This window comes from Erythrolamprus reginae, chromosome 2, assembly GCF_031021105.1.
Source record: "Erythrolamprus reginae isolate rEryReg1 chromosome 2, rEryReg1.hap1, whole genome shotgun sequence".
NCBI classification, from domain to species: domain Eukaryota; kingdom Metazoa; phylum Chordata; class Lepidosauria; order Squamata; family Dipsadidae; genus Erythrolamprus; species Erythrolamprus reginae.
The window spans coordinates 95,208,566-95,223,163 of NC_091951.1; the positions used below are offsets into that span (position 1 = coordinate 95,208,566).

At 41.7% G+C, this 14,598-nt stretch overlaps 1 protein-coding gene across 3 annotated transcripts in view; it reads left to right on the forward strand.

Annotated features, from left to right (window-relative positions):
• Positions 1 to 14,598, forward strand: part of MST1 (macrophage stimulating 1) — a 42,900-nt gene that overhangs the window by 21,595 nt on the left and 6,707 nt on the right. For 2 of the 3 annotated variants that reach the window (XM_070738767.1, XM_070738766.1), the window contains 9 exons: positions 5 to 123; positions 2,340 to 2,502; positions 4,507 to 4,637; positions 5,874 to 5,976; positions 7,983 to 8,119; positions 8,635 to 8,670; positions 8,831 to 8,942; positions 9,993 to 10,070; positions 12,300 to 12,446. In XM_070738767.1, the coding sequence (XP_070594868.1) occupies positions 5 to 123; positions 2,340 to 2,502; positions 4,507 to 4,637; positions 5,874 to 5,976; positions 7,983 to 8,119; positions 8,635 to 8,670; positions 8,831 to 8,942; positions 9,993 to 10,070; positions 12,300 to 12,446 (1,026 nt within the window). The remainder of the gene's footprint in view (positions 1 to 4; positions 124 to 2,339; positions 2,503 to 4,506; positions 4,638 to 5,873; positions 5,977 to 7,982; positions 8,120 to 8,634; positions 8,671 to 8,830; positions 8,943 to 9,992; positions 10,071 to 12,299; positions 12,447 to 14,598) is intronic. The other variant, XM_070738769.1, reaches the window with a different exon arrangement.

Genomic DNA, 14,598 nt, shown 5'->3' on the forward strand with positions numbered 1-14,598 from the left:
AAAGATACCCAGATAAAGACCTTGCTGATAATTATTGCCGTAATCCTGACGGTTCTGAGCAACCTTGGTGTTACACAGTGGATCGTGCCAAGGAGCGTGAATTCTGTCACATTCGTAAATGCAGTAAGTCCTCCTGATGCTAAAGACCCATTTGGAAATATATTACAAAGGGATCAGTCATAGTCTAGTTTTCAGATACCAAGGGGAATTTGAGACCTTGTGTGGAGACAGTCCTGCATAATGATCTTTTAATACATTTACAAAAGCTACATGCAATAAACAAACAAACGAAAAATCTTCAAATTTTAGCTACTATTTTACGATGCATAAAATCTGTCCTTTTAATATATAAAATGCACTGTGAAAGTCCTCAGGGTGATTAATTAATGTGATTAATTTCTAGTTCAGTTTGCATCCTAGTCAGTCCCTAAATCCAGATCAGAGCAAGTTCATGTGCTGCTCAGTTCACTGAGCAAAAACTGTGGGTTGACATTTACTTATTGAAATATCTACAACAACCTAAACACAGTTAAGTATTGTAGCCAATGGAACAAAAAATAAGCATAAACAGGGAGAATTAGCTATAAACAACAGGCTAGAGATAAAAGGACAGAGAACACAGTAGCACCAATCTCTGTTATCTATCTCTCAAAAAGTACAGAACTTTCCAGAGCCTCTGAAAACAATACTGTAAGGCATTCCCAAAGGAAATAGACTTTGTTTATTCCAACCTTAACCCTTTTATATGCACCCTTATATCACAACAGCAGAATAGAAGCAGATAAGGCAGGACACCAGATAATTAGGGGAAAAGGTGGATGGGAATGATGGGCTCAACAATGTATGCACACATTGATTAGTTTAGATTAGATTTATTAGATTTGTATGCTGTCCCTCTCCGGAGACTCAGTATAAATCCAATGATTAAAAAAACCCAGTTAAAACCCTTAATATAAAAAACAGTCATACATCCTAGACAAACCATACATAAAACGGCACGGCACAGGGGAATCAATTTCTCTATGCCTGATGGCAAAGGTAGGTTTTAAGGAGTTTGCAAAAGGCAAGGAGGTTGGGGGAAGTCCTGATCTCCGGGGGGAGTTGATTCCAGAGGGTTGGGGCCACCACAAAGAAGGCTCTTCCCCTGGGTCCTGCCAGACGACATTGTTTCGTTGACGGGACCCGGAGAAGGCCAACTTTGTGGGACCTAATCGGTCGCTGGGATTCGTGTGGCAGAAGGAAATCCCGGAGGTATTCTGGTCCGATGCCATGAAGGGTTTTAAAAAGGGCATTGCTAATTCAGTAGTCTTTAATACAGTGATTCTCAACCTCAGCAATTTCGCCAGCATTGGAATTCTGGGAGTTGGTCCATGCATCTTAAACTTAAAAACATTGCTTTCATTCATTTTGTAATCATAGATTGCATTTGCATGAAAACTGGAATGTAAACTTTACGGTTTTAAAATTTTGAATCTTGAAACTTGAATAAGTAAAAAATATTCTTACAAGTGAAGGTGATACAGTAGTACCTCTACTTAATAACTTAATTTGTTCCGTGACCAGGTTCTTAAGCAGAAAAGTTTGTAAGTAGAAGCAATTTTTCCCATAGGAATCAATATAAAACCAAATAATGTGTGCAAACCCATTAGGAAAGAAATAAAACCTCGGAATTTGGGTGGGAGGAGGAGGAGGAAGAAGAGGAGGAGGACAGTCGCTGCCGAAGGAAGAAGGTGAGGTGGGGAATCAAAAAATCCAAAACTTTAAGGCTTAAAAAAAAAAAAGAAGGACTCTGAGGCGGCAAGGAGGAGCACGCATCTCCAATACACCTGGCGCGAGGCTGCCTCCCATACACTGCACCAGAGAGAGAAACCCAGGGGGAATGGCAGGAAACTGGCCGGGCCTTCGTGCCACTCTCAAATTTCCCGGGAAATTTTCCGGGCTTGGGTTCTTAAGTAGAAAATGGTTCTTAAGAAGAGGCAAAAAAATCTTGAACACCTGGTTCTTATCTAGAAAAGTTCTTAAGTAGAGGCATTCTAAGGTAGAGGTACCACTGTATATGTGTTCCAGGAAAATGTTTCAATCTGGGTCGGTCACTGACACCAGAGGTGTAGTTTTCCAAGCTTTTGGACTCATGCTGGAGCCGATCCTCAGGGAACCCATCTCTAGCAGGATGTGACCAACCCAGATTGGATCCCCAAAATCCAGTCTGGATCCTTGTTTTCCAGTGTCTTTGATATAAGTTCAGGAATGAATGTAGTATTCGGGTTTTTTCATTCATGCTATGAAGGATTTGTGATACACTTTGTGATTTGATTTCCATGGATTCTTCCTTTCGGAAGCAGAGAAACATCCACAGCAGTCTATTACCACCGACTGCTTCCGGCGGAAAGGAAAAGACTATCGAGGCAAGGTGAATGTCACTACATCGGGCGTCCCCTGCCAACGCTGGGACTCACAGACACCACACCGCCACAATTTCCACCCTGAGAAATATCCATGCAAGTATGCATTCGTGATGCTTATTCTGCCAGAAATATGGTCAAAATAGAAATGGGAGTTGAAGCATTTCCTCCCAAAAGGTTTCCTGCTTCTGGGCGTAAAAACTCCTTCCTCTTGAGCTTCATCCCACTACATGAGATTATCCATTTTGGTTTGGGACCAAAGTAGAGTTTCTTCTTTTTTGGTCTACCCAACAAACCCAGTAATGGGCTAGTACTCATCCATTCAACTGGCTAGATCTTTATTGTTTTGAAGATCGATGTGGATGTTCCAAGTAATGCACCCATAGAAAACAGAACTCTGATTAGATTCCTCAAAGAACAATTTTATTGGATACATCATATTTGCACAACTGGTGAAAACTGACTCTGAAAGTTCCTATGGTTTCCACCTAATTTAAAAGTGAAAAATTTGCCCTTTCCCCAACTCAAAAGTCACAGGGCCAATAGAGGTGCAGGCCAGTTGCTTGGTTACTTCTCTCCTCCTCTCCCAGCCACCTGTTGAAATGACCTTGATTCCCACAGGAAAACCTTTTGTGTTGTGACTGCAAAACTCCAGTTAACTTATTTCCCTCCCCCTTCTAATGGCAACTCTGAAGTCTCAAAGATGTCCCCAGCCAGGTTTGCGTCATTCACAAATTTTATCTTGGCTCCAAACAGTGCCAGTTGTATCATTCATGCCCCCCCCCCAATTGCTTGCTGCTAAACCTGTCTCCATCTTATTCATTCATTCATTCATTCATTCATTCATTCATTCATTCATTCATTCATTCATTCGATTTTTATGCCACCCTTCTGCTTAGACTCAGGGCGGCTTACAACATGTTAGCAATAAGCACTTTGTAATAGAGCCAGCATATTGCCCCACAATCCGAGTCCTCATTTTACCCACCTCAGAAGGATGGAAGGCTGAGTCAACCTTGAGCCGGTGATGAGATTTGAACCGTTAACCTACATATCTACAATTCACTTTTGGATGGGGGTATCCTAATTTTTGAGTATGCTGCTTCCCATCAGCAATCTGAATGATTTATCCTCTGACTTTTCTGCTGGCCCCTAAGCAAAGGAACTAATATGGAAGCTGTCTTCTTTTCTTTGGAAACTTTGAAAGTGTCTGGCAGGTTTCTCCATAGACACACTTGCCCCAAGGCCTCATTCTCAAGTCTTAAAGCAAGGAATGAGGATAGACAGGACAGCTTGGCCATAGAGATTGTCCAGCTTTGAAGAAACTCTGATTCTAGATGTCACTCTGAGGACAGATGCATTCCAGGCCAGGCGGCTGTTGAAAATAGCAAAGCATTTTACCTAGAAAGGACAATGTCTCAGGTTCCCCAGTTACAAATCATTTAGAGATTTCAAAGTTAAGGCAATCTATTGAAGGAGCTCAGAAACTGACTCAAAGCCTATGTAGTAAACTAACTCGGATGATTACAGAACTTCACAAACCACAGGTCTGTGTAAGTCTGAGACTGTGTAAGTCTAAAAACAAACATAGAAACATAGAAGATTGACAGCAGAAAAAGACCTCATGGTCCATCTAGTCTGCCCTTATACTATTTCCTGTATTTTATCTTAGGATGGATATATGTTTATCCCAGGCATGTTTAAATTCAGTTACTGTGGATTTACCAACCACGTCTGCTGGAAGTTTGTTCCAAGGATCTACTACTCTTTCAGAAAATTATATTTTCTCATGTTGCTTTTGATCTTTCCCCCAACTAACTTCAGATTGTGTCCCCTTGTTCTTGTGTTCACTTTCTATTAAAAACACTTCCCTCTTGAACCTTATTTAACCCTTGAACATATTTAAATGTTTCGATCATGTCCCCCCTTTCCCTTCTGTCCTCCAAATCTTATGACAACTGTCTATGTTATAGTTATGGACCAATTAACCTTGAAGTATCTTCTAGATTGCTCAGTTTTGTAAACTGGAACAGAGGCCAGCCAAAAGCATTTGGGGTGCATCTTCAGGAGGGTGTTGAGGTTCTGCCTTGCTTCTACTTTCTAGGAACCTAAGTGAGAATTACTGTCGGAATCCCGATGGCTCAGAGGCTCCCTGGTGCTTCACTACCATGGCCAACCTGCCTAGAGCTTTCTGTTTCCAGATCAAGCGCTGTGCTGAGGATGTGGAGGCGGAAGGTAAGAATGGTGGCCCCGAGTTGGGACTTAGAAGGAGGTTTTTCACAGTGACTCTTCTCAGAAGAGTCTGGGATGTATGATTCCTAATGTTTGAAGTACCATTGTTTATTCTCATGGCGCGAGAAAAGAAGTGGCAGAGTTCTCTCTGCATATCATTTGAGTGACTATAAGGATTCTACATGTCACCAGGATTCTATACGTCAGAGATGATGAGATCAAAGGGGAATCAATGGCAAAACACCGAGTGCTTCTATTTTTCCATCCTAGCTCCTGATTTTCTGCCTCCCTTTTCATCCCCTCTTTAATCCAACCTTCTGTAGTCACTGCGGATGTTCCATTCTCACTGTGATATTTCCCCCTCAAGGTAACCCCTTGTAGCAAGTCTTGGGTTCTCAGAGATTCTTATTACTTGTTGAACAGAGATTGGTGATCTGCTGCTCTGTCGATCTTCCAGTAGAGCACAATTCCTTGATAGTTGGAAAGCATAATGCAGTGATACCTCGTCTCACAAACGCCTCGTCATACAAACTTTTCGAGATACAAACCCGGGGTTTAAGATTTTTTTGCCTCTTCTTACAAACTATTTTCACCTTACAAACCCACTGCCGCCACTGGGATTCCCTGCTACAGACTTCCATGTTTTTGTGATGCTGCAGGGGAATCCCAGCAGCGCAAAAACGTGTGCTTCGCTGGCAACGGAAGTCTGGAGGTGGGTTTCCCAGTGAGGGGAGCCTCAATGAAATCACAGTATCACAAAAACACAGAGGTCCGGAGGTGGGGTTTTGAGGACTTCGGTGTTTTTGTGATGCTGCGATTTCACTGATGCTCCATTCGCTGGGAAACCCCACCTCTGGATTTCTGTTGCCAGCGAAGCACTCGTTTTTGCGATGCTGGGATTCCCCTCCTGGGGTTCTCCTGCAGCATCGCAAAAACACAGAAGTCCGTAGGTGGGGTTTCCCATAGAGGGGAGCCTCAGGGGAATCCCAGCAGCATAAAAACGGGCACTTCGGCTGGCAAAAGGGGTGAATTTTGGCCTTGCACGCATTAATCGCTTTTCCATTGATTCCTATGGGAAACATTGTTTCGTCTTACAAACTTTTCACCTTAAGAACCTCGTCTTGGAACCAATTAAGTTTGTAAGACAAGGTATCACTGTATTTGAAACTCAAATGTTTGTACAAATGTGTGTTACTAAGACAATGCAAATGAACTCAGGTGAGTTTTTGTTTTCCACAGACTGTTACTATGGAAATGGGGAAGATTACCAAGGCACAGTTAGTAAGACCCGGAAAGGAATTACTTGCCAGAAATGGAAGGAACATACCCCTCACACACACCAGTAAGTGCATGAATGGTGGGAAATCTATCAGTATGTTGCTGTTTCTACTTCCCTCTTTAAGCCTTGGACATGACAGGGAGAAAGAATTAACCCCATTAGCACCTGGACTTCATGAAAACTGCTCAGATGGCAGTCATTTGGCCTGATTCTGAGAGAAAGTATCTCACCTCTTATGGCTTGTGCTCACCTTACCCATTCACTATTTTCTGAGGGCAAGATTGACAGGATCTTAAATGTGTCTTTAGGAACCATGCCAAGTTTTTGAAAAATAAATGTTAAAAATAACATGGAATATACTTCCATGAAAGATGAAAGTATAAAAAATGGACCTAACAAACACAATCTTTTTAGTGGTAGAGGAAAAAATATCTCAATGGAAAACAAGGAGAAAAATAATGGCTGATCACTTGCTATAGGGCCCTTTCTTAAGTTCTGGGATGATAGTAAATTGGTTAGTGTTGTAATCATAGGTTCTTAGGCACTGAACTTTGGGATAGACTATTGCTGAAGGGTGATGTTTTAGCCTAATGGGTGCTGTATAAACCTTATTCTTCCTCTATGGAAAGGCAGCAAAGTCCAGGCTGAGTAAGCAAGCTGCAGAATCCATGACCACGTGGAAAATAATTAACTTGATATACAGCATGAAGAAAACGTATAGCTAACTTCCATATAAGGAAATATATGCCTTATTCTCATTCCTTTGCTAATCACCAGTAAACACACAATCCAGGAAAAGGCAATGAATGGAGCTTCCATTAATTATCTATAGGGAAGTCACAAGGAGGTTGCCTCATACAGCGCATGACTGAATGGTAGTTGGGGGATGGCTTAGTGTATGTGGCGTTCACGAATTGGTTATTCTGTATCACATGTCAGGAAAAGTGAAATACAATAAAAGGAGCGATCTCAATACAATCGAGGTCGTCTCATTGAGAAAATTTTCTCTGTTGCTTTATTTTGATGTGGCAATTAGGGCACCCTGTGCCTTCCTAGAGGTCAGCCCACTGGGGAAGGGCAGTTTCCCTTCAGGTTAGCTCATAAAGTTTACTGAAAAAAGGAGTTCTAGAATAGTACTTCCCTATTATATGGCTGCTTTGCGAGATAGAAACCACCTTCTCTTTGGGTTGAAGGAGGTGGGCAAGGCCATAAAAATAGAAATGCCCTATGTTCATAGTCCATTGCAGCTCTTCCCCACAAAGGTGATGGCTATCCTTCCAAGAAAAAAACATCTGTTGAATGACATGAATGGATGATTAAGAAAGAGACAAGTGAGAACAGAAAATGTGACTGGATCATTTAAAGACCAAATATCACTCATTGCTATCATTTTATGTCCTTATACCAGAATTGTGCCAAACTCTTTCCCAGGTTCTCTTTCACTCAGAGTTTCCTGTAATATTCAATTTATTTTTGTTATCTTTGCCTTTGATTATCATTAGGAGAACAGTAACAGCCCCTTTCCAATTATCAAACAGATACAACCTTCACACATTCAACAAATTGTACATCCACTCTGCAAGCAAAATAGATCTGTATTTTAAGATGTCTCCATCACTCTGTCTCCACCTGCAGCTTTATCGTTTTTCAACACTCTCACAGCATTATCATTCTTATTCAAAGTTCTAAAGTACTCCCTCCAATCAATTATCAAAGGTAGCTGAGTTTGACAGTGAACAAATAGAATTTATATATAAATAGAGAAGAATTAAACAGGTAGATATAGTGCCTTTTTGAGGGGAAATGTGGTGTTTGTCAGAAGTGTGCAAATAGATGAGAGTGAGTATATCCTTCGGTGAAGGAAAACCACATTTTTTTCAGGAGTGAAAATTGATTTTTAGGGAAAAATTAGTATCTGCTGATGGAAATGGTTTCAAGTGTTGGAATCATCCATAAGAACACATTGACAACTATATATAACTTTTATGGGGTGGGGGAACACTTAATCTGCCAAATACAAAACAGAAAAAAATGACACCATACTGAACAGTCTTTTTGAATTTTCTTAGGCATTTCTTTCCCTTACTACCGAATGTGCGTCTTGAACAGAACTATTGTCGTAACCCTGACAATGACAGTCATGGGCCATGGTGCTACACAATGGATCCCAACACTCAATTTGATTACTGTGCCATTAAACCATGTGGTAAGTTTGATTCATGATGAAACTGCGAGTTCTAGTCTTGTCTTAGACATGATATATAGCTAGGGAATTTAGGGCCAGTCAATCTTTCTCAATCCAACCCACCTCAAAGTGTTATTGCTAATGGGAAAATAGGAGTTAAGAGCATGAAGTATGTGAAGTATCTCGAGATGGCCAAAATAAAGGTTAGATACAAACCCAATGAATTAATGAATGCTTGTTTACCACCTTGTCAAAACATTTTTCTGCCGTCTGCAGAAAAGACACTTTTCCTTCTTAAAATGATCCTGAACCAGAAGATGCCACAACGAAAGCTCACACATAGTTCAACTCACTGTCAATTTACAAAGATGTGGTTGTCACTCACTCAGGACAAAACACATATATTTTGAATATATGAGTATGAATGATAAGCTCTGTAGATCTTGGTGCCTCAGAGACGGCCATGAAATAAATAAACATGTGGAACATATGGTAGTTGTGTGCGCATTAATCCATGTTTTGCTTTGTTTTGACAGCTGATGAAAAGCAGCAGTCCCATTTGCTAAATCCAGGTGAGCTTTCTGCCAGGCATTCTATCTGTGGTCATTTTGTGAGGTAATTTTGCCTTTGGCTTCAGGTGACTATGTGAATAGTAAGGAATGAAGTGTGTTGCTTTAAAGAAAAATGAAACACTTAAGGGCAATGTGCCATGACTTGATTCCCTGGTTGCAGAGAACGTGGTTTTTGACCAGTGTGGCAAGAGGAATGAGCGAACAGAGATACGGGCTCGGATTGTAGGAGGTGGACCTGGAAACTCACCTTGGACAGTCAGCATCCGCAATCGGTGAGTGGGCTCTGACTGGTGGTGGGAGGTCAGGTGATGCAAAAAAAATATTGGCTGCAGATACCTTACACAGCAAAGCAGACAATGAATCTTGACGGGAGAATTTAGTAGTTCTTTTAAAAGAGGAGAGCGTAACCCCATGATCAGGTTTGAACCATCAGTGTTATTAGTCATTGTCTTCTGGCTTGGTAGCTCATAAAAAATTGTGCTTCCCTGCAAATCAACTAGATCAGGGGTGTCAAACTTGATTTCATGGAAGGCCACCTCATTGTTGAGTTTGACCTTGGGAAGGGGGGCATGGCCAGCTTAACATCACTCGTGTCGGAGGGGAGAATGGAGGCCCGAGCACTCTGCCAGTGAAAATGGGCTCCTGAGCTCCGTTTTTGGCTGCAATGGCTTACTGCAACCCTCTGCTAGTGTAAACGGAGCTTGGGAAGGTTGCCTGCAGCCCTTGCAAGCTCTGTTTTTGACTGCAATGGGATCTTGCAACCCTCTGCCAGTCAAAAAGGAGCTTGTGAGGGCCACATGGTCATTGAACCAGTAAGCATATTGATTATAGAAACGGATGTCCATGTGCCGTCTCTATGTTGGTTGAGGCAGGCAGGATTCCCTTGGGTGCCATTTGTTAGGGTTCGAGGGAAAGGGAGGGTCTTGCCTTCTCTTTCTGCTCAAGATCCCCATGTACAATTGGGGGGTCACTGTGTGACACAGAATGCTGGACTCAATGGGCTTTGGCCTGATTCAGCATGGCTCTTCTTATGTTCTTATGCATGCAGCCCACCCAAGCTCCGTTTTCACTGGCAGAGGCACCACACACCGGTCCTTCACTATTTCCAAGGAGGCCCCCATGCCTTGAGTTTGACACTTCTGAACTTCTGTAGATGATCCTTTGAGGCTATTTTGTGCAGATCAGAAGGGACATATAATGCACAGCCACGAAATGCCCGTTGCACAGTTGCATGTTGCTGACCACCTGGACTTACTTTCCCAAGAGATAGGTTTTGGGTGATTTTGCCCCTATGACATGTGCCACTTTTTTTTGCTTTTCAGAGAAGGAGTCCATTTCTGTGGAGGATCACTGGTAAAAGAAGAGTGGGTAATCAGCACCCGGCTTTGTTTCTCCTCCTGGTAAGCAGAATTCTGCCAAAACTTATATTAGAAGCCGCCACCCCGCTTTTCTTGCCTTTCTTTCTTTCTTTCTTTCTGTCCTTCCTCCCTCCCTCCCTTCCTCCCTTTCTTCTTTCTTTCCATACATTTTTGCTATTATCTTCTGGTTTAAAAGTTTTGATTAAAATTATATATACAGTGGCATTAAAAAGAAAGTGGTCAATTACAAATGGATTTTGTTTTTGCTTGTTTAAGCACTTCCACAGGCCACATAGCCACAGGGTTACTGACACTACTTCTATCTGTCGTTCAAATCTAGATCATTTTCATAGGCCAGAAAGGATCTCTAAACTGTATGTTGAAGGAATTAATGGCTTTACCACTGGTCCATTGGATGATTTTGTCCTTTTTATATTCTATTGAAAACATTTTTTTAAATAAGAAAAAATTGTTTTGATTTTTACACATTATCTTTGGCCTACAGTTTGGTAGCACTCTTGGGGAATGTGGGCCGAAACGTGGGATATAAATAAAATACAGTAATAGACAATGTTATATAAATCCATAGGCATATGTGTTAAACAGCTGTCATTCACAGATGCCAGGGCATAACTAACTTTGAGTCATTGGACTATTTTGTATGTTTAAGTAAGTGAATAGTCTTGCTTGTTGTTTTGCTGAGCAATTTCTTCCAGCACAGAGAGAAGTGGATAGACAAGTGGACTCAGTTCTCAGGAATTGCAATATTGTCTGCAGTTACTGAGGGTTGAAGTCCTCACTTCTAGCAGACCACAGTGTAGAGGCTTCCCCAAGAAGTAAGCGCCCCGAGTTAGGTGTCTAAAAAATCATCCCTCTAGGCTGACTTCAAAGTAACCAAATAACAGGACAAAGTTTGCTAACAGCCAGAGAACAGCCTGAGAACATATCTATCTATAAATAAATCAATCATCTAAAACAAGCTATGGGTACATTCTGTAATGCATTCTGGGCTGTGTGTGACATAAATCCTGCATTTAGGAGATATACTTTGTATACTTAAAAATCGAAGCACACTGGGGGAAGGAGTCGTTGAATCAGGCTAAGCAAGTCAGTTATGTGAAATTACTTAAAATGCATATTTTTGGTCAATATATATCCTTGGCAGTAGTGGATTCTAAAACCCTTTCCTGCTGGTTTGTGCATATGCTCAGGCAGGTGGGTGAAGCCTCCCACCGCCAGGGCTCCCAGTCTGAACTGGGAGCAACCCACTGCTGGCTCCATGTTATCTCTTCCTTGTCTCCTCTAAAGAGCATGTGGCATTCATATGCTCATTATCCTCTGATGTGATGACTGAGTATGGATTGGAATGTGAGTTTCACTAATCCAAGCCCAAGATTACTCAGATTCTGTTGTAGGAGTTGTAGCACCAATTATTAAAACGATGTATGCCTGCTTCAAAAATAATTATGAAAACAAGTGCAGTGCATTGGTCCAGTTTATGGAAGGGTGTATGTTATTTCCTGAGTTCACATATCTGAAAAGAGATGGTGCTGCTTTAAAAATCACCTTGATGTGTCATCTCCTAAAAACAGCAGCCACTTTTCTCAGGCTCATGCAGAAATCTGAAACAATGGTATCTGCTTTGCTCTGTTTGCAGAGAGGTAGTATCTGTCACTTTTGGTGAGGTCCGAAGTATGCATAACCTTAATGATCAACATTTGTTTGGTATGTTTGTGTGTATGTTTGCTTTTAATAATGGGGTTTTTAGTGTTTTTAAATTATTAGATTTGTTGTACATTGTTTTATTGTTGCTGTGAGCCGCCTCTAGTCTACGGAGAGGGGCGGCATACAAATCTAATTAATAATAATAATAATAATAATAATAATAATAATTAATAATAATAATAATAATTTAGGACATTTAAATTAAATAGGGACAGCAGCTAGTGGCTGAACTCAGGAAATGCCAAGCAGTTTAGACTTTGTTAATACTTTGATGGGAAACTGTCAGGACATTCCAGAGTGATGGACTAGATTGGAAAGCCAAAAAATACTTGGAAGAAGATAGTGACAAATGACTTCTGTATTTTTGCTGCATGAATGTGACTGCAGTTAGCAGAACTCAAAGGCGTTTACCTTTATATTGGCAGAGAAGCGTAATGAGAGACAGAAAATGATTTATATCCCATTAACTTTTCCTGCTTGGGAAGCTGCTGTTGAGGGAAAGGCTTCAGTGATCTTGTAACCATGATTAATTCCTCTTCTTGGCAGTGATGCTGACTTAACTGGTTACCACGTCTTGCTTGGAACACTCTTTAAGAACCCTGGTCCTAATGACCCAAACAAACAGGCCATTCCTATAATTAAGATTGTCTGTGGTCCCTCTGAGTCACTTGTGGTGATGCTGAAACTGGAGAGGTAAGTGACTTTTCAGACTTTCCCATAGAGCAGTGATGGTGAACCTTTTTTTGGCTCAGGTGCCAAAAGTGCGCAGCGTGCGTGCATGTGCTCACACCCATAATACAGTGCTCTCCCCTATGCACATACAGACACAACCTTCCATGTTGCTCCCAATGTGCATGTACACAGACCTCACTGAATTCTCTGGACTTTTTAGGCCCTTTTTTCACCTTCTCCAGGCTTCCGGAGGCTTTCCTGAAGCCTAGAGTAGGTGGGAAAATAGCCCAACAGGCCTGCTGGAATTTCCACTAAGCCCCTTGGGCCCATTTTTCACCATCCACAGGCTCCAGAGGCTTTCCTGAAGACCGGGGAGGGTGAAAACAGCCTCCTCTGCCCTCTGGAAGGCCAAAAATCTGCTGACCAGCATGCACATGCATGGTGGAACTGACATAGGGCAACATTTTGCATGCCCTCAGACAGGACTCTGTGAGCCACCTGTGGCACATGTACCATAGGTTCACCATCAAGGCCATATAGCATGAAAGCAATGTACTTCACATACCAATATGCGGAGGTCAAGGCTTTGTCAATATGGGCTCCTAAGAGCCTTCTGCACTGTTATATTTTGGACCATACTTTGTAGTAGAGAAATCTCACTGAGGTGGAGAATCAGAATGGATTCTGTGAAACAAGACAAAGGAAAGGAACCCTTCACACTGTTCACATACAGTAATGGATATACTAGACTTGGACAGCAGAGGTCCCCAATATGTCCGTGTGTTCCAGCCTCCATCCTGAGTTGCATGTCTTGTGGGGAAGGAGCTGGTGAAGACGGTGGTATGCTGCAAAAAAGCCCACAAACAGAAACAATTAAGAGAAGTGATAGCAACAGCACTTGGACTTATATATCGCTTCACAGTGCTTCACAGCCCTCTCTAAGCGATTTACAGAGTCAGCATATTGCCCCCAACAACCTGGGTTCTCATTGTACCCACCTTGGAAGGATGAGTCAGGCTCCAGCTAGTGTGATTCAAACTGCCAGCAGTCAGCAGTCAGCAAAAGGAGCCTGCATTACTTAATTCTAACCACTGCACTACCGTAGCTCTGTAGGATAGGAATGGCTAGTAGGTAGATTGGGTTATCTAGGGCCAAGACTAAATTTGGCAGCAATCTTACTATTTGAAGATGTTTCTTTTTTTACTGATAGGCAGCTTCCTTTCTTGGACTTTGCAGGTAATGTTTAAAATTTCCCTCCCCCCAATCAGTTCCAAGAAAACTAAATTATAATTACTAGATTCAGTGATTCTAAATCAGGTAAGCTGATTTCATGTCTCCCCTAGAAGAAACCTAGTCATGGTTTTTACCATCAAAAACATCCCTTGTCAGAAACAGGGAATTAAGTTGAAGTGGTATTTTTTCTTGTCTCAGTTCTTAATTGTTGGATATATTCCTGCTTCAGGAAGTGAAGCCTGAATCCTATCCAAGGTTGATCTCATATCTTAAAAATCTTTATGAACAAATACATAATTGCATCTTTAGAAAATATATTTTAGTGCTGTGCTATGGGTGGCAGAGGAAAAACATGAAGCTGAGCAAGAAAACCACATCCTTATTGGCAATGATGCTGACTTAACATTCATCAGTAGGCATTTATCCACATTATGTTACAGTGCTCCCAGCCCTTCTTTGAACTGATGGAAAGCTGTATTGGTCTAGTATTTGCTTTCCCATTACCCATTTCTTCCTGGCCTTGTTGCCTTTGTTCTGAGTTCTGCTATCCGACTTCTACTCAGGTTACAAAGCCTAACGCTCTTTACCCACTTCCTTTGGATGGTGCTAAAATAAGGGCGGTGGTTATAATAGGGGCTAGGCTGACTTAAATGTGCCTTACTCTTAAGCTGAGGATGAAATGAAGGCAAAATGATGAGGGTGCAGTGGAGAAAGAGGTGGCCAGGGCAGGTTTAGGCTGTGGTTAGGTGCAAGTGGAAATTGCCCTGGGATGAGAAGACAGGATGTATATAGCTTCCAGGCAAAAGGTGTTACAACGCTAAAGAGATTTTCCTGTGTGGTGTATTTTTATTCCTCTGCTGAAAGTTGCTTTGGTGACTGAAGCTGCTAAAGAAACTGATTCAAAGGAGTAATCAATTAGTAGCTTTTACAAGAAAACAAG